The 26,983-nt window shown below is 39.6% G+C and overlaps 1 protein-coding gene across 3 annotated transcripts in view; it reads left to right on the top strand.

Annotated features, from left to right (window-relative positions):
- The first annotated feature begins 2,864 nt into the window (after positions 1-2,864).
- Positions 2,865-26,983, top strand: part of Slc9a7 (solute carrier family 9 member A7) — a 167,160-nt gene continuing 143,041 nt past the window's right edge. For all 3 annotated transcript variants that reach the window (XM_057759236.1, XM_057759235.1, XM_057759237.1), the window contains exon 1: positions 2,865-3,293. In XM_057759236.1, coding sequence (XP_057615219.1) covers positions 2,966-3,293 — 328 coding nt within the window. In that variant the 5' untranslated portion in view covers positions 2,865-2,965. The remainder of the gene's footprint in view (positions 3,294-26,983) is intronic.

Below are 26,983 nucleotides of genomic sequence, written 5' to 3'. Positions count from 1 at the left end.
GTCTCAAAATTTTGTTATGTAGAAATATTTACACTTTTGTTTTAACTTGTAATCAACATGGTTTGGTTTAGAACACAAATTCTGACCTGCAGTGTATGGATTATAGTGCCAAAGCTAATTCAAGTTTTGAAAATTATGCAGGACTCTCATATCTGTCTTGTATTTTTGTTTGTTTGGTTGGATTTTTTGAGTTAGTGTCTCATTGTGTAACCCAGCCTGACCAGGAAATTGCTATTAACCTAGGCAAGTCTTAATCTCAGTATCCTCCTGCCTCAGTCTCCTAAATGTTGTGATCACACACATATTATATTTTAATCAGCAGCTTGTCTACAATCAGGAGGTTTCTTAATTATCATAGTCTTTTGTATGCTGTTCCGTGTTCATTTAGGTTGGAGTGAATTTAGGAATTCATAAACAACATTTTTCTTTTGAGATTCTTCTCCATGGTCTCCCTGGTAATCTGGAATTCCTTGGAGTGCCTTTATTGGGTTCTTAGAGAGAAATCTACATATTTACTTTTCTCTACTAGTAACTTCTTGTAACTTTGTCTGACACTAAGCAGTAGAAGAAAGGACAGATGAAGAGGGAGGGAAGGGGGAGAGTGGGGAGGAGGAAGACACAACCACACACAGACACATATACACATAGAGAGACAGAGATGGAGACAGAGACAGAGAGACACACAGAGAGACAGAGATAGAGAAACACACAGAGACAAAGAGACACACAGAGAGACAGAGATGGAGGAACACACGGAGACAGAGAGACACACAGAGAGACAGACATAGAGAAATGAATACGAACCATTGGGGAACAGCCCCCAGTGTCTTGGGATCACAGCCACTCTAGGCAGAGAGAAAGACAGTCCCCACTCCTGTCAGTCTGAGTCCATGAGGGTACGGCATTTTTTTTAAACCAATGCAGCTGCCACAGTACAGGAAAAAACAAAGGAAAAAATTAAATGGTATTTCTTCTATGTTCTTTGAACGTTAGGAGACCTATTTCCCCCTCTTTCTGGAGTTCTTTTTGTCCATGTCTATTCACCTTTCTAGGTTTGCTTGAGTCTGGTATTGAGTTGGCTTCAACTCCAGTGTTCTTCATGAAGTTACCTGTTGTCTTCATTTCAGAATGTTTAAATGGCTTCACTATGCGTTCTGCTCAGGTGTTTTGGGCTGCGGTGGATCTTGCTTTGTTGCCCAGGCTAGCCTTGAAATTCCTGATTCAATTCTTCTCACCTCAGCCTCTCGAGTAAGCTGGGATTTATAGAGGTGTGCCACCACACCCAGAGAGAATCACACAGTTGAGTGTATTAATCTGTGTTAATTGGAATCAGAATCTCTGGGTTGAATAAGATAGATTGCATATATAAATATGTATAACTAATGGAGTCTTTGGTGTATATGTGTGAATATCAGGTGAGTTTTTTCATGTTCTTCCTGAGGCAATCACTTTATGTAATGATTAATCTTTTGGTTGTCTATTGCTTTGGAAGAAGCTGTCTTCAAATAGTAAGGTCTATGAAAATAGCACCAATCATTTCATTATCTCGGTTTCAGGCATTGCCTAGGCTCAGCTAGATGGTTCTTATTTGCAGTTTCTTTTGTATTTATGGTGGAGTAGGAAAAGATCCTGGCTAAAATCAAGATGAAGAGATTCCATGATGTGAAGAGGCACTAAGTAGTCTTGGCTAAATGCTCACCTAGAGGAGGGTGGTGGTGTTCTGAACAAATTTCCTATCTTCTTCAGCAAATCCTCTTGCTGCAAACTCCTCTGGAGGAGAGAGCATGGGCAGTTGGTGGGGATAGAGATTCAGTAAATGTGAATAGAGTGCTCGACAACAGGCAGTGACTGATGTGTTCAGCTTTCTTTTCTTTCTTGACTAGAAAAACAAGGTGGGTTGAAAACGCTGGTTATTAGGATTTCTTCTGAAGACCTTTTCATAATTCTGCGTTGGGCTTGACCCTAATGTTTAACTAAAGACTCATCTGTTTTCTGAGTTAACAGGAAGATAACATTAAAAGTATCATCATGATAATTGCCCCTCCCACCCTCCTTAGGGCTGACCACTGGTCACTCTTCTACTCAGAATGGCAAGAGTTCTTAGTTCCCTCCAATTCAACCCTCTTTCCCGCAAGGAATTAGTTGAAGTCTAATGATGGAGTTATTTATTTCATCGCGCTCACCGATTGCCATTACCTATCCTTATTTGAATAATGCCTGGAAGACTCTGGGGGAGTCCCTATACTCTGAAAGGTGACAAAAAGGGGCATCTCTCTCTCTCTCTCTCTCTCTCTCTCTCTCTCTCTCTCTCTCTCTCTCTGTGTGTGTGTGTGTGTGTGTGTGTGTGTGTGTGAACAGTAATATGGTTTTGTAACTCCTGGGAGGCCCCACTTTGCTGGGCTCACAGAGGCCACACCCTCGCGTAACACCAAACTCCTAGCGGTGGCGCTAGGAACAGGACTGGAGATCTTGCAGCGAGTCAGTCCTAGCTGATGTTTCTTGCCAGGAGCAAATGACCTCTGCAGTCCCTTTTAGATAGCGTGAGGGCTACTACCCAGAAACTGGTTAGCAGACCCCAGACGGTCTGACCAGGTACTCCTGGACAGGATGGTCAGCGCGGCGCCACCAAAGGGATGGCTGCCCTCCTGGCGAAGGAGGATAGAGCCCGCCCCACCCGGACAGCCGGGTGGCCGTGCTCTAGGCCAGGGCGGGGGTGAGGTGGGGGAGGAGGGGAGACGACGACAACAACGACGAACAGGTGCGCGGGCGGGGGGCGGTGCTTGGGGATCCTGCGCACTGCGAGCGCCCCTCCCCCGCAGCTTGGCGCAGCCCTGGCCGGCGCTAGCGGCAGGAGGAGGAGCTGCGGCTGTAGCCACGGGCTAGGTCGGCACCGCGGGAAGCTGCCGACGACTGCGCGGGCTGTTGCTGGTCCCTGCGTGAAAGAGGCGCGGGCAGCCCCGGAGTCATGGAGCCTAGTGACTCGGCGCACCCCGGTCCTGGGAGGGCTGTTTGGACGCTGGCGCCGCGGCTGCTGCTGCTGCCACTGTTGCCAGTGCTGCTGGGTCGGGGGCTGCGGCTCGGGGCCGCGGCCTCCTCCTCTGGGGCGGCGGCTAAGGACAGCAGCGCCATGGAGGAGCTCGCCACCGAGAAGGAGGCGGAGGAAAGCCACCGGCAGGACAGTGTGAGCCTGCTCACCTTCATCCTGCTGCTCACCCTCACCATCCTCACCATCTGGCTCTTCAAGCACCGCCGGGTGCGCTTCCTGCACGAGACCGGGCTGGCCATGATCTATGGTGAGTTCCCTGCCACTGCCCGGCCAACATCCCTTGGGCGGCCGGCTGTGCTCCTCCGGGTTGCCGCACAGTTCTCCGGCTTCACTTCCCGAGGAGTTTCTTCTTTTACGTTTCCAGCTGAGACGCTGTGGCTTTCCAAGGTCAACTGTCTGCATTTTTATGACTTTGTGCTATGCTTAAAAGCATTTTTGTCCCATTTCAACGTTTCTTTACCAGGAACCAAGATGAAAGACACAGAGGAGATCTCTTAGCCCCTCTGCTTGATTATGTCTCTGTTGTGCCCCTCTCCATCAGCCTTGACCCCCTTTCCTACCCCAATTTAGATCTGTAGAGGACACAGGGGTAGGAGGTGGGTGATTTCTCAGGGAGCTGTGCCGCGCCAGGGGACAAGCCACAGAGGGGTGAGAAAGAGGTCTGAATCTAAGTCTTGACTTTGGGCTGCCCATGACTGTCATTCCAGGTAGGGGCTCACTTCTGAGGGCTGTGTTCCTTTTATCTCTTGTCAATAATGTCCGAGGAGGAATGAAAGGTGAGTGTGGTCTAGGACTCATTGTAGTGACACCACTATGTCAGGCCTAACTATTGAGACAGGAATCCTTAATGTCCCTTGGGAAGTTATACCTATTTCCTTGCTTTCTGCAAGCCAAGGGTAGCTCTTCTACCCCTAAATTGGTAACAAGGAGCAACTTTGAAGAAACATTTCTGAGTGTATGGAGGGAAAAGTGATGGTTTTGATTCTTTTGTTAAGGATGGGCTGATATCACTTTCCTTTCTGGATTGAATAGTACACAGCATGTTGCGTGGACAGGGTTATGACGTGGATAATAACAGTCACAATCTGAGTCATCCTTTTTTCTCTCTGTGCCTCCTGTCATTCTCTCCTTACTCCCACCCCAGTCACTCCAAACTGGAGCCAAGCATTCTTTTTAAACTTAATTCAGGGCTGTGAAAGCCCCAAACCAGCATTCTCCAATGAAATAAAAGAGCCCCCCTTCAGAACTGTCTCCCAAGCCAGAGCATTATTCTTCATCACAGTATACTCCAGTTTTTACCCAGGGATCCCTGACAGAATAGAAATTAATCTTTAATTTCTTAACTTTAAATGTGTGAATTACCCTTGGTCCTGGGCCTTTTAGGTCTCATGGTTCTTGGTTAGTTATTAATAACCAGGGCTTATAGCTACCAAACCCTTTCAAACAAATTGTATAAGGGACTAGTTGGGAGTCTTTCAGTTTGGAAGTAGTGACCTAAACAGATTTTGAAACCATAAAATCAAAAATCTAGGTGATTATGGGAAATCACAAGTCTCAGGCCAGACTTTGACCTCCATACTTGATCAAGGAGCCTCTGTGGTTTGTTTTAGTTGGTAACAAATGAATGACATGAAGAAAGCATGTAAACCGAGATGTTTCCTGGGCAGATAGTGAATGAGGAATTGAAATATGCTGCCATCTTAGATGATTGCCTCAGAGCCATGTTGGAAATGAAGGACTGCCTTTGTATGTTTATACAAAGCTATGAGCATATGTTTATCTTATAGGTCTCAGAACCAACTCCTTAAAGAACAGTGAGAAATAGGTAGTACATTTGACAGACTCATAAATGCAAGCTCAAAGACAGAAAATAAATGGGGATAAAAATATGTGTTCTGAGGATTATTCTATGTTCATAGAATTCAGTAATTTTTATCTTTGGATTTTGTTCGAGACAGGGTCTTGCAGAGTAGCCTAGACTGTCCTGAAATTCACTGTATAGCCTTGTTTGGCCTTGAATTTAGAGCAGTCCTCCTGCCTCAGCCTTCTGAGTACTGGGATTACGTGCATGAGCTACCACACCCAGCTCCAGTCATCTTTATCATAAGGCTTAAAAACAACAATAGGCTTTTCTTGCACTGATATATACTTCAGAAAGTCACCTCACTTTTTCAGTAATTGGGACCACATGCCAGTGTGCTCTTTCATTTTGTGGATAGTCATGTTATAAATCTCATGATATACCTGTGTAATTTTGTTCTATGTCTTTGGGTCTTCTTGCTGCTTTTAAATGTATTGAGAAATTTATTTTGTCAAAGTGTGATTTCCTGGGTTATGTCAAATATTAATATGTTGATTTGGGTTGTTTGTAACTGTGAGAAAACATTTCTTTCCAGGACATTTGATCTTCTGTTTCAATTCTTGATCAAAATCTGAATTCTAATTTTAATTGATTACTAAATTTTCCACTATGTACTTAAGATTATTGGAGTAATAAGGCAGGAGACTCTGACTCTGCAGATGTGCCTTAGTGTACATACATGAACACACCTGTGCACACACATGCATCTGCCCACAGACAAAGAAATCTGATTTTATTTCTCAGTATCCGTAGAGGAATTGAGTAGTTGTCCTCTTGTCTATGAATAATAAAGGTCAGGGAGGCTTAGGGATATACTTGTTGAGGATCTGCTCTGTTCTGGGTATGTATATTAATTTCTGGAAGCTACAATTTAACTTTAGAAATTTTTTTATGAATAAATTTTTATGAATTAAAATGTTCAATTTTGAAATCCAAAACCCTTCAAGTTTTTGAAAGTCTCTTTCCTGTCATCTATTTTATTGGCATATATTCATTGTATATATTACTGGTTTTCTTAAGAACATTTGACACAAGTAATTAATGTTTTTTGACAGTGTTTTCCTCATACCCTGCTATCTTCTACTTTTTTCTCCTCCTGCTGTTTCCCTTTCTTCCCCCAGAGCAGTGGTTCTCAGCCTTCCTAATGCTGTGACCCTTTAATACAGTTCCTCACATTGTGGTGACCCCCACCCCAAAATGCTACTTCATAACTGTAATTTTGCTATTGTTATGAATTCTAATGTAAGTAGTTTTGGAGACAGAGGTTTGCCAAAGGGATCACAGGTCACATCTTGAGAACCACTGTTTTAGACATTCAAGCTTCTATTTTCATATCATGAGTTTTTGTTATATCTATAAAGTCTGGGATTCACAAATGAGAGAAAATATGCAATATTTGTCTTCTTGAGTCTTACTTAATTTACTTATTGTGATAATCTGCTACTGCACACATTTTCCTGCAAACCACATAATTTCATTATTTATGGATGAGTAAAATTCCATTGTGTATATATAGCACATTTTCTTTATCCACTTTTTCTGATGACAGACACCTAAGTTGGTTCCATAGTTTAGCTGTTGTGAGTCCTGCTGCAGTAAGCATGAATGTGCAGGGATCTCTTGTCTTGGAGTCCTTTGAGTTTCCCACCTTTTTCCATTGAACTGATATTTAATCTGAGAGGAATAGCTTTAGTATTAAACAAATAAACTAGTATAGTTATAGATATCTATGTAATGGACTATTCATTGGTTTCCTTAGGGGACAGAACCTTGGTAGCTGTGACTTTTGAGTGGAAGGGAGATGTCATTATGTACTTATTTGTGCATTTTGGTTTTTGAACTGTAGAAGTGTAATTACCCAGTAGCATGTCTATGCCTCCTTTCTGTATCAGTTGTGATGTGTGTGCTTCTTAAATCACTGAATGTGACACCCACTTCTCCCTATTTATATCATGGTATGTCATCCCATTGTCCCCAGGGAGTAGTTATTTTGTTGGGAATTTACACTAATAGATCTTGTAGTAGTAAGTATTTTTTTTCGGTACAAAGGACCTAAAGACAGTAAGAGATATATTGTGAATGTTTAGTATTTGTAGTAAAAGACAAGTACTAAGGATAGTGCATTCATCCCTGACAAGAGGCCAAGGTGCTACTAGGCACAGTATTCCCAGACCTGACTTTCTAGGGAGTTTGAAAGCAGTCCCCAGACCTTAACATGCCAGCTGTAGATATCTGTGTGAAGCATTAGCATGGCACCAGTCTAACCTGTTCCATTAGACTAGGGAGCTTCCAGTTGTCTCTGTAGGTGATTAAGCACCATCCTGAAGTTACAGGGTCCTGCATGTCTGCACAGCCAAAATAACAAATTTTTGAGGCAGGGGAAGATGGCATAAATAGCCTGTCAGTTAATTGTGGTTCTCATGTTTACAGTAGTTCTACTTCCTCTATAGTGTTTTTGTGACAAATGACATGTATCCAAAATAATATCTCTAGACTACACTAGCCTGCCACCTGCTTCTTAATTCTCCTTTTTCCATGTCTGCCAGCTTTCTGAAGACTTATTGGTCAGCCATTGCAAAGTTTTTTGGGTTGTGGGTTCCTTGCTGCCGCTCTGTTGATGACTGTAGCTAGATTGCTAAGCACAGCCTGAGAGTAGACCTTCCAGACAAAGTATGAAAGGATCAAATATGATGTAGGAACTTACATTTGGGCATCTGTGTTGGTGAGATTCTCATTGCTTTGACCAAATACCAGAGAGAAACAACTTAAGGGAGAAGGATTGGTTTTATCTCCATGATTTCAGCCTGTCACAGTGTGGAGGGCTTAGTGGAGCACAGGGGTTTTCGTTATGTTGCCCAGGAAGCAGAGAGTGTGCCTGCTGCATTGGCTACTTCTCCCTCCCCCCTTTTTATTTAATCCAGTTCCCCATCCATGGAATAGTGTTGCCTACTTTCAGAGAAAGTCTTTCTTAGATTATCCTCTCTGGAAACACCTTCACAGATACATCCAAAGGTACATTTCAGTATTCTAGGTGCTTCTCTGTCCAGTCATATGATTGATCATAGTTAACCCCCCTTTACAAGTTTATTGGTTGAGCCACAGTACACAAACACATCTCTTTCATTCATAACATTGCACCACTAAAGGCTCATAACTCATATTGTAAAATAGTTTTAGTCCATCTCCAAAACCCCCAGTCTCAATAGTTCCAGTACTGCTTAAATGTTCAAGTCCAAAATTTCCTCTGAACAATGAAATCAACTCTTAGCTGTGAGCCCCTGTAGAATAATGGCACAGAGGAGATTTCCTATTCTAAAAAGGAGGATAGGGAAATAGAAAAGAAGGATCAGACAAGAGCAAGACTGAAACCCTGCAGGGAAACCCTTGAGCTTTATGTCTAGCACCTGTGACATGTGGTGATGTGGCATGTGTTGTGGTGTGACATGAGGTAGGAGGGGTTGGTAGCCCTACCCCTATAGCCTTGCTGGTTGTATAGCACATGGATTTTCTCTTGAGCTGGCTGTGCTTCCTGCTTCCAACCTACCTAGTCATCTCCAATATTCTGGGCTCTGCATTGCAACTTTTATTTAATTCTCACAATTTCATACATTGCCCTCTTGAGGGCTGCCTGCTGCACATTACTGAGCTTCCCAGGTATTCCTTTGAAGTCTGGGAGGAAGCTTCAATGACTCTGAAGCTCATTCCACTTACATACAAAACTAGAAAAGTGACAAACTCCCTTTGAGACTCCAATTTGGGAGCGGGTTTGGTCAATTCCAAAGATACCCTCTGTATTTTTTTCTCATTTTTTTGTTACAAAATACGTGGAGTCTTTGAAATCATTGAGTTTCATGTTGGGCTTGGATTGCATACTTGTGTACTCTTTATGAGAGTGATGCAAGTTTTCTATTTGCTGCTGAACCTAATTGTAATGTTTATGTCAAGCTTTTAGTGTTACTTGAATTTAAATGGGAAACATGGGGTGTTTTGAGGAGCTGATGCAAATGTTCATAGCTACCATGCATATGGTACTTCTTGGAGTTCTACTGGAAAATGAAGAGTAGACAGGAGTCCACAGAAATAGTTTGAGGAAGGCTTCAGGTTTTAAGCTCCACTTAAAGCACATTTGGTAACTGTTTTAGGCATCTGACAACTACCTGCATATTAGGTGAAAAGATCTAGAATTAAGACACAATTTTACTCATGGCTGTGACTTATTACAGTGAAAGGGGACACAGAAGGATCAGCAAGGGAAAGACTCATAATGAGTGGAGTCTGGAAGAGTTTAGTTTGAGCTTCTTAAGTACTTCCATAGGGGAGTTGAGTGTGAGTTTGTAACTCCAGCTGTACAGGACAAGCTTCATCCTCTGGCAACACACACTCACATTTCTGCTTAGGTAGGCTCTCTTGAGCCCTGCAGCAGAGGAGGTCTAATTCAGGATCGTGTACATTCTAGGCAGGTACCCTACAATTGAGCCCTCTCTCTGAAATGGCACTCAGGTGGAAAACAGGTATTTACTATATATTGCATTTGTGAAAACAATCTTCCTAGGACAGTATAACAGAATTTAGTGTTACTGGCACACAAATCACGTTGTCTATCAACCAGCAGCATAGAGAACATTTCAAAGACACATTTTCAGGAACTATTGTAAGGATTGCTCATATAAAGTAGTCCCTTCCAGGGCTAGCAACATCAGGCCTGTTGTATGAACTTTTTTCCTGTAGACTAAGGTGATGTCAGCTGACTGTTGTTAGATTTTTGTGTTTATGAGACTGCCTTAGTTTTATACCTATGCCCTCTTTATTTGTTATTGTTTTTTAGTTTTTAATTTTATTTTAAAAGTCATCATAAAGAAAATGAACTTTTTTACATGCAGTTTTATGAATTTCAACATACATATAGATATGTGTAACCACAACTATAACAAAGATCACACAAGGCTAGTTCCGTCACCCTTTAAAAAAACCGTATTAAACTGGACTGATGGCTCAGTCGTTAAGAGCATTTGCTGATCTCCCAGTGGACTTGAGTGTGGGTGTCAGCATCTACATCTAATAGCTGACAACTGCCTATAACTCTACTCTCTTCTGATACCCCCAACATGTGATATTCTCTCTCTCTCTCTCTCTCTCTCTCTCTCTCTCTCTCTCTCCCTCTCCCTCTCCCTCTCCCTCTCCCTCCCTCCCTCCCTCCCTCCCTCCCTCCCTCCCTCCCTCCCTCCCTCTCTCTGTCTCACACACACACACACACACACACACACACACACACGCAAATTACAAGGAAACTGTCATACTATGGGTTCAATCAGACTATCATAGGTGTGCTGTTTATCACTTTAGTGTTGTGTTTTCAAGTGTAATATGTAAATGGAGCCAAATAGTATATAATGTTTAGGGATTAATATTGTCAGTGTAATGCCTTTGAGAATCACTCTTCTGTATGATTCTCTAATAAATGAATATTTATTGTCTAAATTTGTTTTTATTTATTGGAGTATTTGTTGTCTAAAATTGACAAAAGGATTAATTATTTTATAAAATGAGTATTATTGCCTAAAATACATTATGGGATTGTCTTTGGTGAATATACCACAGTTGAAGGATGCTGGGATTATTTTCAATCTGGAATGGTTATGACTAGGGCTACTATATTAGTTTTTGTATGAATGAATGTAAGTTTTCATTTTTATAGTAAGTTATGAAGAACGAAGTTGCTGGGCAGTAGATTAATCATTGGTTTCATTTCACATGAAAACTGCCAAACTGTTTACTAGAGCAGCTGTACAGCTCACCTAGCACCACCACACCCAGCTTAACCATGTCCATTTTTAGAGCTAAACTTTTCTTGGTTTAATGGTAGAATTGTCTGACAGATGTCTAAAAAGCTATAGTTGACTAAACCCAGGTTTAAAAGATTGTCTCTTGTTTTCATCTAAATATTTTATACCTTTGCATCTAGATCTAGAATTTGTTTTCAGTTAGTTTTTGTAGATGGTATGACATTTTGGTTTAGATTCAAGTTTTTTTTTTTGTGTAAGGACATTCAGTTGTTTCAGTAATTTTGTTGAAAGTTGCTGTTTCTATTGAGTTACATTTGCATCGTTGTCAAAAATCAATTACCTGTAGTTATGTAGCTCTGCCTCTGAATTGTTCGTTATAGATCTACTAATCTTTGTATTTGTCTTTGCCAGTACTGCAGTTTTTTTTACTGCTGGTTTATAATGGGTCTTCCAATTGGACAGTGTGAGTCTTTATTCTTTCTTTGTAAGATTGCTTGAGCTGTTCCAGTTCTTTGACCTTTCCACGTCAATTTCAGAGTCAGCTTATTTCTCTCTGTAAAATGTCTTGGTGGTGTTTTGATTGACATAGTCAATTGGTACTTAATTTGAGGAGAATGATCATTATAGACACATCTCTTCACTTACTTAGGGTTTCTGTAGCATTGGGGTTTCATCTCAACATTGTTTTCTAGGGTTTTTTTTTTTTTTTTTTTTTTCCTGGAACTAGCTCTGTAGACCAGACTGGCCTCAAATGTTTTCTAGTTTTAAATGTACAGGTCTTCATGTATTTGGTGAACTGATATCCTTAAGTATTTTAGCTGGCATTACAATTGTTTTTTTATGATTTTTAATTTCCAGTTCTTTGTTGCAAATATATAAAAATATAATAGATTTTTGCACCTAAATCATATATCCTGTAGTGTTGCTAAATTCATATTTTAATTTCAGTAGCTTTTTGATTATTCTATCAGATTTTATATGTATTCAATCATATTGTGAGTACTGATAGTTTTATTTCTCTCTAATCTGCAGGGTATTTCTTTTGCTTTCTTTTTTTTTTTTCTTTTCTATGCAGTCCTAGCTAGCCTAGAACTCAGTCTGTAGACCAGGCTAGCTTCAAACTCATAGAGATCTGCCTGTGTCTGCCTCCCATGTGCTGTGATTAAAGGTGGCATTTCTTTTTTGTTGCCTGGCTGTGCCAGGTAGAACATTTTATTACAATAGTAGAGCTGGTGTGGTAAGTCTTTTCTTGAACTATTAATGTTAACTGTGTATTTTTACAAGTGTTTATCAAATAGAGGAAACACCTTTCTATTTCTACACTGCTGAGAGGGTTAGCAGGAGTGACTGTGAGAGACTTTCAAGTGCCCCTCATGTGTTTGTTGGGATGGTTGTGTATTTTTCATTTCCTGGTTATGAATACAGTATAGTATATACTTTTGAATAGCAAACTTTGGATTCCTGGTATAAACTCCACTTGGTTATGATGTACCACTCTTTTAATACATTATAGAAATGGTTTGTTAAAATTTTGGTTAGAATTTTCATGCTTATGAATGATAGGGTCTGCTTTGGTGTGTTGGGGTAACATTAGCTTTATAGAATGAATTGAGTAGTCTTTCCTGCTTTTATTTGCTTGTTTGTATATTTTAGTACAGTGTCTAAATATGTAGCCCAGACTGGGCTCAAAGTTGTGATTTTCCTGCCATAGCCTTCCAAGCGCTAAAATTATAGGCATGTGCCACCTTGCCTGGCCTGTGTTTCATTTTGAGCTGTGTCTATTGCTTTGCCCTCCAGTTAAAGTTTTTTTTTTCCTGTAACTTGATTTGCCATGAGTGTAATCCAGTATGTTATTTTATTTCTTAAAATTCTTGTCCTTATACTCTGAAGTTCCATTTAGCTCTTATATCTCTGTTTAACTTTTTGAATATATGGGATATCTTATGTTTTTAAATACCTGTCTTTGCTTTGTGCTTCTAGCATTTGGGTCAGTTTCACTTGACTATTTTTGTAGGTTTTATTTTCCTCCCTTTTTACATGCCCAGCAGTCTTCAAGAGTTTTTCTTCGTTGGACACTTCGTCATTTTTTGGCATCTATAAATTGCTAGGTGCAGTACATTTGCTTGGAAATGATTTGATCTTTTATGACTTGTTAGGTGTGTCTGAAACAATCATTGCTCACAGGCTGTTAACCCTCACTTCTGAGGCAAGACCATGTTCCTTCTGTTGTACAGGGCCTTGTAAATCAAACATCATTCCAGTTTGTTTGGTTAGAGCCACTCTTGCTGGGTGTATTGTCCTCTTTACATTCGTTTTGCTCTCCCCTCTTATATGCATGTGAGAATCTGCCTTTAATACTTGAAGGAAAGCCCCTCTGTGGATTTCCAGAATTCTGTCCTTGTTTAGCTAGATTAAATTTCTCTGTCAAGTGACATTTAGGTGATTTTGTGTCTGTACTCTTGAGTTTCTTGACTTGGGCAGCTGTCAGGCTTCACTTACTCCCCCTCTCTTTGTCCTGTGACCCTCAAACTCAATACAGTAGGCTGGGAAGTCGCAGAATTTGCCTCATATTTCCATCTCCCAGGGATCGTTGACATCCACTACTTGATGGTTACTGTTTTGAAAACCACCACGTTATATATTTTGTGTAAAAAGGTATAAACCCTGTTCCATTTTCTATCTTGTCTGGAAGTAGAAGCTTTTGTTTATAAAGAAATTTTGATCTCTCAGTGAATTGTGCACTTTTTATGTATGTTTATGTGGTTAGATATGATTATGTATTTACAGACACACGTGAAGCAGGCTTACCATGAACTGTCTTTTTCTAGTCTACGACTCTTTTGGCTACATTTTAGCTCTGAGAGAACTAGAGAAAGAAAAGATGGCTTTCATTCAGAGGTAGGCTATGAACTAGCCACAATCATTCTCTTCAGTAGTATGAATAAAAGAATTGTTTTTTTTTTTTTTTTCAATGGCAGTACTGTGCAGATTGTATATGATGGCATGGAAGAGAGATAGACAAGGTGGTAATAGTGTGATGACTTTTTTTTTTTCAAGACAAGTTTTCTCTGTGTAGCCCTGGCTGTCCTGGAACTCACTCTGTAGACCAGGCTGACCTCAAACTCGCAGAGAAACTGTGGTGATTTTCTAGTACAGAGTAATTTGGTAGAGGTCTGATGTGGCTGATGAAGACCTATCAGTCTAGCCAGGAGAAAACCAGCAGGTAGTTTAGTAGGAGGCAACTGTTAGATAAAAAATCAGAAGAATAATGATGCCAGTTAGACTGTTGAAGCAACTTAGAGATGACTACCAACCCCCGTACTAACACCAAAACAAGGTAGTTGTTTTTATTAGAACTCAGGGATAAGGCCTCTTGTGAGGACCTGGAACACTAAGAAGACATCTAGGAAAGCATGGGACCTGGAGAGAGGACTGTGTTGTGAGAGCTTCAGCTATGAGAATATGTAGCCAGGGAGTGTGAGAGCAAGACAGATGTGGAGACTGACAGAGAGGGAGAGAGAATGGAGAGACAGAGGAAGAATTACCTGCCTTGGCTTCTCCTTCCCTACCACCTTCTAGTGTCTTACTCGTGCCTCTCATTGAATGCATATAGGCAGCCACTTGGAAGGGGACCTTAAAACGTACTGTCCCCCTGCCGTTTCTCCTTGCAACATGTAGCAGAGCAAGAAAAGGCAGAAAACTGGCTGAGTCCCTTAAGTTCAAGGAGTATAAAATCCACTCTCAAGGGCTTCGTCTGCTGTGCCGTAGATGCAGTGTCTAGATATGACTAGAAGAGAGGAGAAAAGTTGTATGATCCAGGTCAGGAAGCATTATCCGTATTAGCAAACTTGGAAGAAAGGAATTTGGGTGCTGAGGCACTAGCTGCAGCTACTCTAGAAGTTTCTGTAAAAGGTGAAGTGAGGTAATTATAAGAAACATCTGTTTGGGTTTAATATGTTGAATCCATGCATTAAAGAAAATTCACATGAGAGGCTGGGAATATGTCTTAGTCATAGAGCATGCATGTAAAGCTCTGGGTTTGATTCCCAATACCACAAAAAGAAACAAAAATTCTCACCTGAGTTATTTTTGTAAACTTACCTACCAATGGTATATTTTTTGAAATTTGGGGAGAGAATGTGGTGGTAGATAGGACAGAAGGAAGGACCTTTTATAATATAACTAACCATACATGCAGTTTCACGTTCATATTAATCTGAAGAAGCAGAATGATAGCCATTTTTGTTACAATGGCTTTTTGTCATGGAGCCATGTTAACAGTGATATCCTGGTACTTCCAAATTACGAAATTACTCTGCTGGATGAACTCAGTCAGGGAGACTGCATGGGGGAAGGTACTAATCCCTTGGAATTGGTGTTATTTGCTTTTATAATGATGACTTCACATTTCTGCAGTACAGGGACTGCTAGAAGATTCCCTGGTTAAAGCTGAGTTTCTGTGAGAGGCATCTCCAGGGGATAAGGGCTGCTTAGTCTCTGCTATTCTTAGGTTTCCCTATTGCTATGGAGGACCTGACTGGGACAGTGATGCACTTCACGATGTTAAGGTACAGGGTTCGACCATTTTGTCCCCCTAAGATGCCAAATGGAAATCAAGAATTTTGTGTATTGCAACAGTATATAAGTTAATAAAATAAATGTTGTCTTTAATTGCAACTGGAACTGATCAGAATCCTTTATTAGATATTAATACTATTGGGCTTTCCAAATTTTTAATGTCTGTCTGATTAGCAGAGCATTTAGTGAATTGTTATTTTGTACAATTTACTTATTACACTCTTTCATATTGCAAATATCCAACCTTTATGAGGAAACCTTATTGAGAAAACCTTATGAGAGACTGTGGATGTGGCTTAGCCATATAGCATTTGTCATATATGTAAGGTGTAAATATGTATATGAACATACATACACACATATGTATTTGAAACTAATATACAGAAATCTGGTTGTGGCTCAGAGAGAGATACAGCTAGAAGCTGCTGGATAAGTAGCAAATTAAAGACTTTCTTGAATCCAAGCAGAAACTGGGTGAGAGACACAGGTGGCACATCAGCATTTGCTTACCCAGGGCAGACCCTGCTGAAAGCTGGGTAAACCATTAAGAAGGTTGAAGCAGGATTTTAAGGGCTTGCCAGAGATTGGGGGTGCAGAGATTCTCGTTCTTGTGCAAGCTTTTCATCTAGGATTCCCACCAGGTGCTTTTAATGAAGGTCAGAGAGAACTCTGAGAAAGTTTGCCTACAGTAGTAGGGGGACAGCAAACACTGCCAAAATCTGCTCAGGTGTCTCTCCAGCCCATCCCTGCTAGCTCCCAAGAATGAAAAGTCTTAATCCTTGGGACAGGAAAATATGGAGGGTTTTGGTGGAAACCCACTGACCACAGGGCAGTACAATAAGTGCAATACTTTCTGCCTGACTCATCATTGCACGTGGGGGATCAAGGACATGTGTGTTGTGGGTTACCAGCCCAAGACCCAGATTCCATATCTGCCTAATGTTGAGAATTTATCAGAACGTCAGAGAATCCCCTCACCACCTATTACCAAGCTAACAAACATCAAATAATAACAATAATGGAATTCAGGTGGCTGCAGGAGAGAGCTGGGCAACAGCGCACAGATTTCAGAGTCAAGGGGAGATTCAAAGTCAAGGGAGGGAAAGAAGACACTGAGAAAAGTCTTGTGGCAATTTATCCTACTTCATAAAGATGAGGCATTTGAAAGTGCCTGTACTCTGAATGTAACCATGGAAACCAAGGCTTTCAAAATCAGCCTACACCCTAATTGTATTAACAGAAAGATCAACAACAAAAAGATAGTCTGACAGTGTTAAAATAGTCATTATAGGTTCATAATGTGTGGGTGCCTCTAAATAATATATTGTTTAGTTTTGCCTAAACAATTTTTTTTAAAAAAATTTTGCCTTCCTTGAGTCTTTATTGCAATATTTTTCTTTTGGGTTGAGGTTTTGCTATGTTGTCCAGGCTATCTCTGAACTCCTGGGCTCAACTGATCCTTCTGCTTTAGACTTCTGAATAGCTGGAAGAACAGGCACGTGACAGGACTTTTTTTTTAATGTTATTTTAAAAATAGATAATACATTCACATGATCCTCATGTAAAATAAATTCTCTTTATATCTGCTTGACACTGTCATTGGCTTCTTGTTCCAGTGGGTTTGTGGTTTTGTTTTTCATAAATGCTAGCAAATAAACACATAAGTGCTAATTTCCACTTATTATGTTACAAAAGGCTGATGGCCCTGCACGCTAATGTGTTTTTTCATTTAAGTTGTTCTGGTGTTGTCCTATTTCATCCAAGGAGTTGTTTCTCATCATTCTTTAAAGTTTCACGATTTTCTGTGTGGATGAACTACAAAGGAGTCCTCTGTTGGTGGCCACTAGGGTTGTTTCTGGTGTTACAGTAAACAATACCTTGTGGATAACCTCAAGGTTGTTATTTGTGTTCAGGTGTATCATGTGGTAGAGGTCTAGACCTGAGATTATTGTATTGAAGGAGTAATGGCTTATAATTTGGAATAAATATGGTATATTCTTCTCATTTTAGACTGGGTATTTAGACTCTCACTAACAGCTATGCTGTCAAACTTTGGGATGTTTTTGTTATCATGAGAGAATAGTATCATCCTGTTAGAATTTGCTTTTCTTTTATTAGTAAGAATGGATTTTTTTTTTAAGTTTACAGGTGATTCATATATTTTTCCTGTCAATTGCTTATAGTTTTTCTAGTTTTCATATGGGCTTTTTCTTTATTCTAATAGCTTTTTCTGTGTATCAGGGAGGTTAACTCTATCCATTATGAGTTACACCTTCTCTTCAGTTGGAACCCTGTCCACACACTGTTTATGTGTTCTGCTCTGTTGTTATCAGATTGTTACATTTTTATGTTTTAAATGATGTCTAGACTTTGTCATTAGATATTCTCCCACATGGTTACTCTTTGTTCTAACAGAGTAGCTAAAAAGTTCAGGTTGGCCCCACTAAAACAGCTATGTGCATTTCTAGGCTTCCCATCCTGGTCTGTTGCTGTCTAATATCACAATAGTTACTGTTGAGACCCTTAGATTGCATATTAAATGTGCTTGGGCCAGTGCCCTTTTCTTGCCCTTCTCCCCCCCGCCCCCCCCCCCCCGCCTGCATTTTCCTGGTTTTTGTTTGTTTGGTTTGGCATGTGACTCTAGAATCAGTTTGCCTACCTCCTGGCTAAACATGTTTGGCATTTTTATTAGAAGAGCAGTGGATTTCTGAGGCAACATGGGCGGTATCATTTTTATGATTCTTTCTAGTCAGGGACCTTCTATGCCTTCTTTTGCTCTATGCTTGAATTTTCTTAAGTTTTGCACATTTCTCAAGTTTATTCATAGATATTTTGTATTTTTGTTACACTTATGTTTTTTATATTGGATTACTTTATTTCTGACACTTATAATTTTGATATTTATAAATGAGATCTCATCCGTTATCCTTTATTTATTGGGAGAGACAGGGTCTCATATATCTCTGTCTTGTGCATCTGAGGATAACCTTGAACTTCTGATTCTTTGGCCTCCACTTCTGGAATTACAGGTGGATGTGAGCCCCCTCTGGTTTATTCAGTACTGGGGATCAAACCCACACATGCTAAGAGAACTGAAACATACTAGCTCTACCAAGTGATCTACATCTCCAGCACATCCACAACCCCTTTAAACTGTATGACTATTCTGAATTTTTTTTGTAAAAGTTGATCTGAGTCTGCAGATTATGTGAAGGCATGTGGAAGGTCCTGGGTTCCATCCCTAGCATCCCAGAACAATTAAGAATGTAAAATGAAAAGACAAGGAAATGGATTTGGGTTTTGAGTTGAGAACAAGTCTTTGAAAACAGGGAAGGCTAAACCAAAGTATATCTTGATAGTCAATTGGTGGAGACTTGCCAAGCATTACTTAGAGCTTGAAAAGATTGATAGCTTGGTCACTGAATAACTTTGTTAGCTACATGTTGAATGGCAACATTAAAAATCAATATTTGATCAAGATCAAACCAAAATATCATCAACAGAAGGAATCTCTGAATTAAAAAATCAGAAATTTTATTGAGATCCACTATTATTACATTAAAATGTTAATCATGTTTTGAAGTTTGAAATTACAGAGTAAATTGCAAGTTCTCAGAATCATATTCTGTTAGATTGCATAAGTGTGATACTAAAGAGGGAGCAAGCACTTTGTGTTGTGTTGTAATTTTATAAATGCTAACATTACAAATGCACCAAACCCTTCTGATGAAATCAGATTTAAGTTAAAATATTATATACATTATCTTCTAGTTTTAGATATTTGTCAACTTATCCAGATACACTGTTTTCCTTAAGTTCTTTAACTACCAAGCTCTCAACTCATTAATTCATCCAACAGATATCTACTGTTTAATTATTTTTTACTGTATTCTTTAAAAAAACTTATTTATTTATTTTTTGTGTGTATGTGTGTATATACTTGCTTCTGTATATTTATAAATGTATGTGTGTAGGCACATGTGCCATGGTACTTATGGAAGTTATAAGACAACTTGCAGTCATAGGTCATGTTCTTTATTTCCTTTCACCATTTGGCTTCTGGAAATTAAAATAGGTAGACCCCTTACCAGCTGAACAATCTTGCTGGTCTTCAATATATTCTTTTTAAAAAGACATGTTTATCAAGGAAGCAAGCGCCACAGGAACGGGAGTAGATTTACATCAGAGACATTGGCAGACCAGGATTGAGCCAGCGACCTGGGCCAGAGCAGACTTGAGACAGCGAACTCCACAGGAACAGGTACAGGGGAGCAACCACTGAGTGAGTGAGCCAGAGCCAGAGACCACTGAGGGTCCGGACATGAATCTGGGACCTTCAAGGGACTAGACCTAAGCCAGGACCCCTGTGTGTCTGGGTATGAGTCCAGGACTTCTGAGGAACTAGGCTTTAGTTGGGTCTGCCATGGGTCTGGGCATAAATCTGGGACCTCAGAGGGAGTAGGCAGAATACAGAGATCTATGCTGGTTAAGGCATGAGTCTGGGACCTCAGAGGGAGTAGGCTTGAGCCAGGACCTCTGTGCGTCCAGGCGTTGGTCTGATACATCAAAGGGAATAGGCAGGAACCAGAAACCTCTGTGGGTTCGAGCATGAGTCTGGGACCTCTGAGGGAGTAAACCTGAGCCAGTTCCTCTGTTCCTCTGTGGGTCTGGGTGACCCCAAACCAGGGAACTCCAAGGGAGTAGACCAGAGCCAGAAACTTTTGCAGGACCAACTCCAAGCCAGGGACCTCTGCCAGAGTGGATACAGACCAGGATTTACAGAAACAGGTCAAAGCCAACAACCTAGGCTAGAGCAGGCCTGAGACAGCAAACTCCAAGGGAGTGGAGCAAAGCCCAGGAGCGCTGAGCGGCCTACAGGAACACAGAGTGACCAAAGAGGTAACTAGAACCTTGGCACTAACTGTACAATGAAGAGCCTTGGATTCACTGGAACCCATAAGATTAATCAACAGAATTTCAGACAGCCCCAACCATACCTACTAGAGGAAAAGATGAGTAGAAAAGGTAAGAACACACGCAACACCACAAAGAGCAACATGACATCAGTAAAACCTAAAGACCCTACAACAGCAAGACTTGAACAACCAAATATAGATGAAGCAGAAGAAAATGACTTAAGAAATAACTTTAGGAGAATGTTTGAAACTTTTAAAGAGAAAATGAGAAATTCCCTCAAAGAAATGGAGGAAAAGGCAAACAAAAAATTGGAAGACATCAGCAAATCCCTTAAAGAAAACCAAGAAAAAGAAATCAAACGTATGAAAGAAACTATTCAAGACTTGAAGACTGAAATAGAGACAATAAAGAAAACACAAGCCGAGAATATTATAGAAATAGAAGTCATGAGAAAATGATCAGGAACCCAAAATGCAAGCCTGAACAGCAGAATACAAGAGATGGAAGAGAAAATATCAAGCGCTGAAGATACAATAAAGGAAATAGACTCGTCAGTCAAAGAAAACATTAAATCTAACAAAAACTTAACCCAAAATATCCAGGAAATATGGGACACCATGTAAAGACCAAACCTAAGAATAATAGTGATAGAAGAAGAAGGAGTTCGACACAAAAACACAGAAAATATATTTAACAAAATCATAGAACAAAACTTTCCCAAGCTAAAGAAAGATATGCCTATGAATACACAAGCTTACAGAGCACCAAATAGACTGGATCCAAACAAAAGTCCCCTCACCACATAATAATCAAAACACTAAACATTAAGAGTAAAGAAAGAATATTAAGAGCTGCAAAGGAAAAAGGCCAAGTAACATATAAAGGCAGACATATCAGAATTACACCTGACTTTTCATTGGAGACAATAAAAGCCAGAAGGTCATGGTCAAGCATTATGCAGACATTAAGGGACCATGGATGCCAACCCAGACTACTATACCCAGCAAAACTGTCAGTCACCATAGAAGGACAAAACAAGTATTCCATGACAAAGCCAGATTTAACCAATACCTAGTCACAAACCCAGCCCTACACAAAATATTAGAAGAAAACTCCAACTCAAGGAAGTTGGCTATACCAACAAAAACACAAAATGGTCTCATAGCAGCAAATCCTAAAGAAAGGAAAAACTCACAAATTAACATCACCAACAATGAAAACTAAATTAACAGGAGATAGCAATCACTGGTCATTAATATATCTTAATATAAATTTTCATTAATATCTCTTAATATAAATGGTCTCAACTCACCTATAAAAAGGCACAGGCTATCAGATTGGATGTGAAAACAGAATCCATCCTTCTTCTGCATACAAGAAACACACCTTAACCTCAAAGACAGACATTGTCTCAGAGTAAAGAATTGGGAAAACATATACCAATCAAATGGACGTGATGTGGGAGTGTCATCTATCAATCTGTTGCTTTCATTGGTTAATTAATAAACTGCTTGGCCTTTGATAGGCCAGTTCTTAGGTGGGTGGAGTAGACAGAACAGAATTCTGGGAGAAAGAAAGCCGAGTCAGGCAGACACCATGCCTCTCCTCTCCAAGATGGATGCATGTTAAGATCCTTCCCGGTAAGGCACCACCTTGTGGTGCTACACAGATTATTAGAAATGGGTTAATCAAGATGTGAGAATTAGCCAGTAAGAGGCTGAAACTAATGGGCCAAGCAGTGTTTAAAAGAATACAGTTTCTGTCTAATTATATCAGGGCATAAGCTAGCCAGGCGGCCGGGAGCTGGGGCGGCAGGAACGCAGCCCGCCGCTCATACTACATGGACCTAAGAAACAAGTGGGTGTAGCTATCCTAATATTAACAAAGGAGTCTTCAAACTAAAATCAATCAAAAGAGACAAAGACGGACATTTCATATTAGTCACAGGAAATTCCATCTAGAGGAAATCTCAATACTGACCATCTATTCCCCAAATACAAGGGCACCCTCATATGTAAAAGAAACACTTCCAAAGCATAAATCATACATCAAACCCCACACACTAGTAGTGGGAGACTTCAACACTCCCCTCTCACCACTGGACAGGTCAGACAAAAAATGAACAGAGAAATAAGGGAAGTAACAGATGTTATGACTCAAATGGACTTAACAGACATCTATAGAATATTCCATCTAAACAGAAAAGAATATACCTTCTTCTCAGCACCTCATGGAACCTTCTCAAAAACTGACCACATACTCGGTAACAAAACAAACCTCAGCAAATAAAAACATATTGGAATAACCCAATGTACCTTATCAGATCACAATGGTTTAAAACTAGAAGTCAACAGTAATACTAATTCCAGAAAACCCACAAACACATGAAAATTAAACAGTGCTCACCTGAATCATCAATGGGTCAAGGAAGAAATAAAGGAAGAAATAAAAGACTTCCTAAAATTCAATGGAAATGACCACACTACATATCCAAATTTATGGGACAGAATGAAAGCAGTGTTAAGAGGAAAGTTCATAGCACTAAATGCCTACATAAAGAAGCTGGAAAAATCCCACACTAGTGAATTAGCAGAACATTTGAAAACTTTAGGACAAAAAGAAGGAAACTCACCTAAGAGAGCTAGAGGGTAGGAAATAATCAAATTGAGAGCTGAAATCAACAAAATAGAAACAAAGAAAACAATACAAAGATTCAATGAGACAAAGATTTGGTTCTTTGAGAAAAATCACAATTGACAAACCATTATCCAAACTAACCAAAAGGCAGAAAGAGAATATACAAATTAACAAAATCAGAAGTGAAAAGGGGGACAAAACAACAGACATGGAGGAAATACAGAGAATCATCAGGTCATATTTCAAAAAATTGTACTCCACAAAATTGGAAAACTTAAAGGAAATGGACAACTTTCTGAATAAATACCACTTACCAAAATAAATCAAAACCATATATACAAATTAAACAGACCTATAACTGCTGAAGAAATAGAAACAGTCATCAAAACTCTCCCAAAGAAAAAAAGCCCAGGACCAGATGGTTTCAGCTCAGAATTCTACAAGAATTTCAAAGAAGAACTAATACCAATACTCCTCAAATTATTCCACATAATAGAAATGGAAGGAACTTTGCCAAACTCTTTTTATGAGGCTACAATTACCCTCATACCCCAAAACATAAAGACATTACTAAGAAAAAGAATTACAGACCAATCTCACTCATGAACATTGATGCTAAAATACTGGCAAATCGAATCCAAGAACACATCAGAACCATTATCCACTATGATCAAGTCGGCTTCATCCCAGAGATGCAGGGATGGTTCAACATACGATAATGTGCCAACGTAATCCATTATATAAAAAACCTGAAAAATAAATTTACATGATCATCTTATTAGATGTCCAAAAAGCTTTCGACAAAATACAACATTCCTTCATGATAAAGGTCTTGGAGAGAGCAGGAATACAATGAACATACCTAAACATAGTAAAGGCAATATACAGCAAGTCAACAGCCAACATCAAACTAAATGGAGAGAAACTCCCAGTGATCCCACTGAAATCAGGAACAAAACAAGGTTGTTCACTCTCCCCATATCTATTTAATATAGTTCTTGAGGACCTAGCTAGGGCAATAAGACACCAAGAGGAGATCAAGGGTATATAAATCAGAAAAGAAGAAGTCAACATCTCACTGTTTGCTGATGATAAGATAGTTTACATGAGCAATCCCAAAATTTCTACCAAGGACCTTATACTATTCATAAACACTTTTCGTAATGTAGCAGGATAGATGATTAACTCAAAATTACCAGTAGCCCTCCTGTACATAGATGATAAAATGACTGGGAAAGAAATCAGAGAAACAACTCCCTTTACAATAGCCACAAGTAGCATAAAATATCTCAGAGTAACTCTAACCAAACATGTAGAAGACATGCATGACAAGAACGTTAAATCTTTAAGAAAGAATTTGAAGAAGACATCATAAAGTGGAAAGATCTCCCATGCTCTTGGCTAGGTAGAATTAATATAGTAAAAATGGCAGTCTTACCAAAAGCAATCTACAGATTCAATGCAATGCCCATCAAAATCCCAAGCAAAATTTATCACAGACCTCGAAAGAACGGTACTCAACTTCATATGGAAAAGAAAAAAAACCCAGGATAGCCAAAATAATCATGTACAATAAAAGAACTTCTGGAAGCATCACAATCTCTGACCTCAAACTCTACTACAGAGCTACAGTACTGAAAACAGCCTGGTATTGGTATAAAAACAGACAGGAGGACCAATGGAACTAAATAGAAGACCAGAATATTAATCCACAAACCTTCAAACACCTAATTTTTGACAAAGAAGTAAAAAAAATCAAATGGAAAAAAGAAAGCATATTTAACAAATGGTGCTGGCATAACTGGATATCAACACATAGAAGAATGAAAATAGACCCATATCTTTCACCATGCACAATACTCAAGTTCAAATGGATCAATGATCTCAATATAAAGCCAACCACAAAGAACCTTATAGAAGGGAAAGTGGGAAATACACTGAATGCATTGACGCAGGAGACTGAGCCCAACAACACAGACAGTGAGAGAAACAATTACTAAATGGGACCTCCTAAAACTGAAAAGCTTTTGGAAAGCAAAGGACACGGTCATCAAGAATGGGAAAAGATCTTCACTTACCCCACATCAGACAGAGGTCTGATCTTCAATATGCAAAAACTCAAGAAATTGGTCATCAAAAGAACACATAATCCAATAAAAACAATGGACTACAGACCTAGACAGAGAACTTTCAACAGAGGAATCTAAAATGGTTGAAAGACACTTAAGGAAAAGTTCAGCATCCTTAGTCATCAGAAAAATGCAAATCAAGACAACTCTGAGATTCCATCTTACACCTGTAAGGATGGCCAAGATCAAAAACACTGATGACAACTTATGCTGGAGAGGTTGTATGGTAATGGGAACATTTCTACATTGCTGGTGGGAATGCAAGCTGGTACAGCCCCTTTGGATGTCAGTGTGGTGATTTCTCAGAAAATTAGAAACAACCTTCCTCAAGACCCACTTTTGGGTATATATCCAAAGGATGCTCAATCGTGCCACAAGGACATGTGTTCAGCTATGTTCATAGCAGCATTGTTTGTCATAGCCAGAACCTGGAAACAACCTAAATGCCCCTTGACCGAAGAATGGATAAGGAAAATGTACATTTACACAGTGGAGTACTACACAGCAGAAAAAACTAACGACATCTTGAATTTTGCAGGCAAATGGATGGAGCTAGAAAATATCATTTTGAGTGAGGTAACCCAGACACAGAAAGACAATTATCACATGTACTCACTCATAGGTGGTTTTTAAACATAAAGCAAAGAAAACCAGCCTACAAACCACAATTCCAGAGATCTTAGACAACAATTAGGACACTAAGAGAGTCTTACATAGACCTAATCTACATAGGAAGTAGAAAAAGACAAGATCTCCTGAGTAAATTGGGAGCATGGGGACCTTCGAGGAGGTTTGAGGGGGGGGAGGAGAGAGGCAGGGAGGGGAACAGAGAAAAATGTAGAGCTCAATAAAAATCAATTTAAAAAGGTTTAAAAAGCCAAAAATTAAAAATAAAAAATAGTTTAAAATAAAGCCATGTAAAGATTTAAAAAATACACAGAGAGTGTTGTCTTTAAATTGTTTGATGGCTGAAGGAGTAAAAGCTACTAAAAGACATTTGATTATAAATGCTGCTGGATTAATCTAACATGTATATTTTGAAAATGCCTTGACTTCAACATTTAAGTCAAAATGTATGTTACTTTGGAGAAGAGATTTTGCTTTTGTTTCCACAGGAAATGAGAGGCTGTGGATTTATTCTGGGTTAAGAAAAATCAGGTTTGATCAAGGAAGACCCCCCCTCTGAAGAATCTCCAATAGAAGCAGATGGTCCTCTATTGGAGTTTCCTCTGAGTTCTACATCCAGAACAGTTTCAAATTGCTGGCTGAGATGATCAAGCCTCACAGAATTTTCCAGTCAGGACTTGACCATAATTCAAAATTTTCTTTAGGTCCCCATAAAATTATTAGTGCCCCCAATCAGCAGGAAGTATCCTGGAAAACTCTGTCCACATTCCCCGCCCCCCCCCCAAAAAATGGATTAAGGATGTTTGCCTTTCTTTAGAATTTTGGTTACAAATTGTTGTAGATAATGGTCAGGAGAAAAGCTAACCAAAGGAGATTCAATTCAGAGTTCTTGTTTTGCAAAAACGCGGGGAGGGTGCTATGAGAGAGTCAGTTTTCTTGCTCCAGTGAATGGCCCCACATCCACACCGATATGGGCAGCAATAATTAGACTCAGTTTTTAAAAACTGACTTTATTTTCTTAAGGGGGAAAAAAGAAATAACATAAAGTAGGTAGGAAGTTGTAGTGAGGATTTAGGAGGAGTGGAAGGGGAAGAGTAGGGAGTAAATATCAAAATACATTGTGTGCGTGAATAAAATTCTAAAAGAATAAAAATATTCTATTTTAAAAGAAGTACCTATTTCTTTAGAGATTTTTATAAATATAACTCAGCAATCTGTAGTTTTAAAAAGCACTTTCTGAACTCCACCTAATATTTGGCTGTGGGTCTGCATCTGTTTCCATCAAGTGCTGGATGATGCCTCTGATGACAGTTGGGCTAGGCAACAATCTGGTCCCAGGAGATGGCCAGTTTAGGCTACATATCCATTATTGCTAGAAGTCTTAACTGGGGTCCTCCTTATAGAT

This window comes from Chionomys nivalis, chromosome X (assembly GCF_950005125.1).
Source record: "Chionomys nivalis chromosome X, mChiNiv1.1, whole genome shotgun sequence".
NCBI classification, from domain to species: Eukaryota; Metazoa; Chordata; class Mammalia; order Rodentia; family Cricetidae; genus Chionomys; species Chionomys nivalis.
Note: the sequence above shows the minus strand (reverse complement) of the source record. Positions and strands in the feature narration are given on the sequence as shown.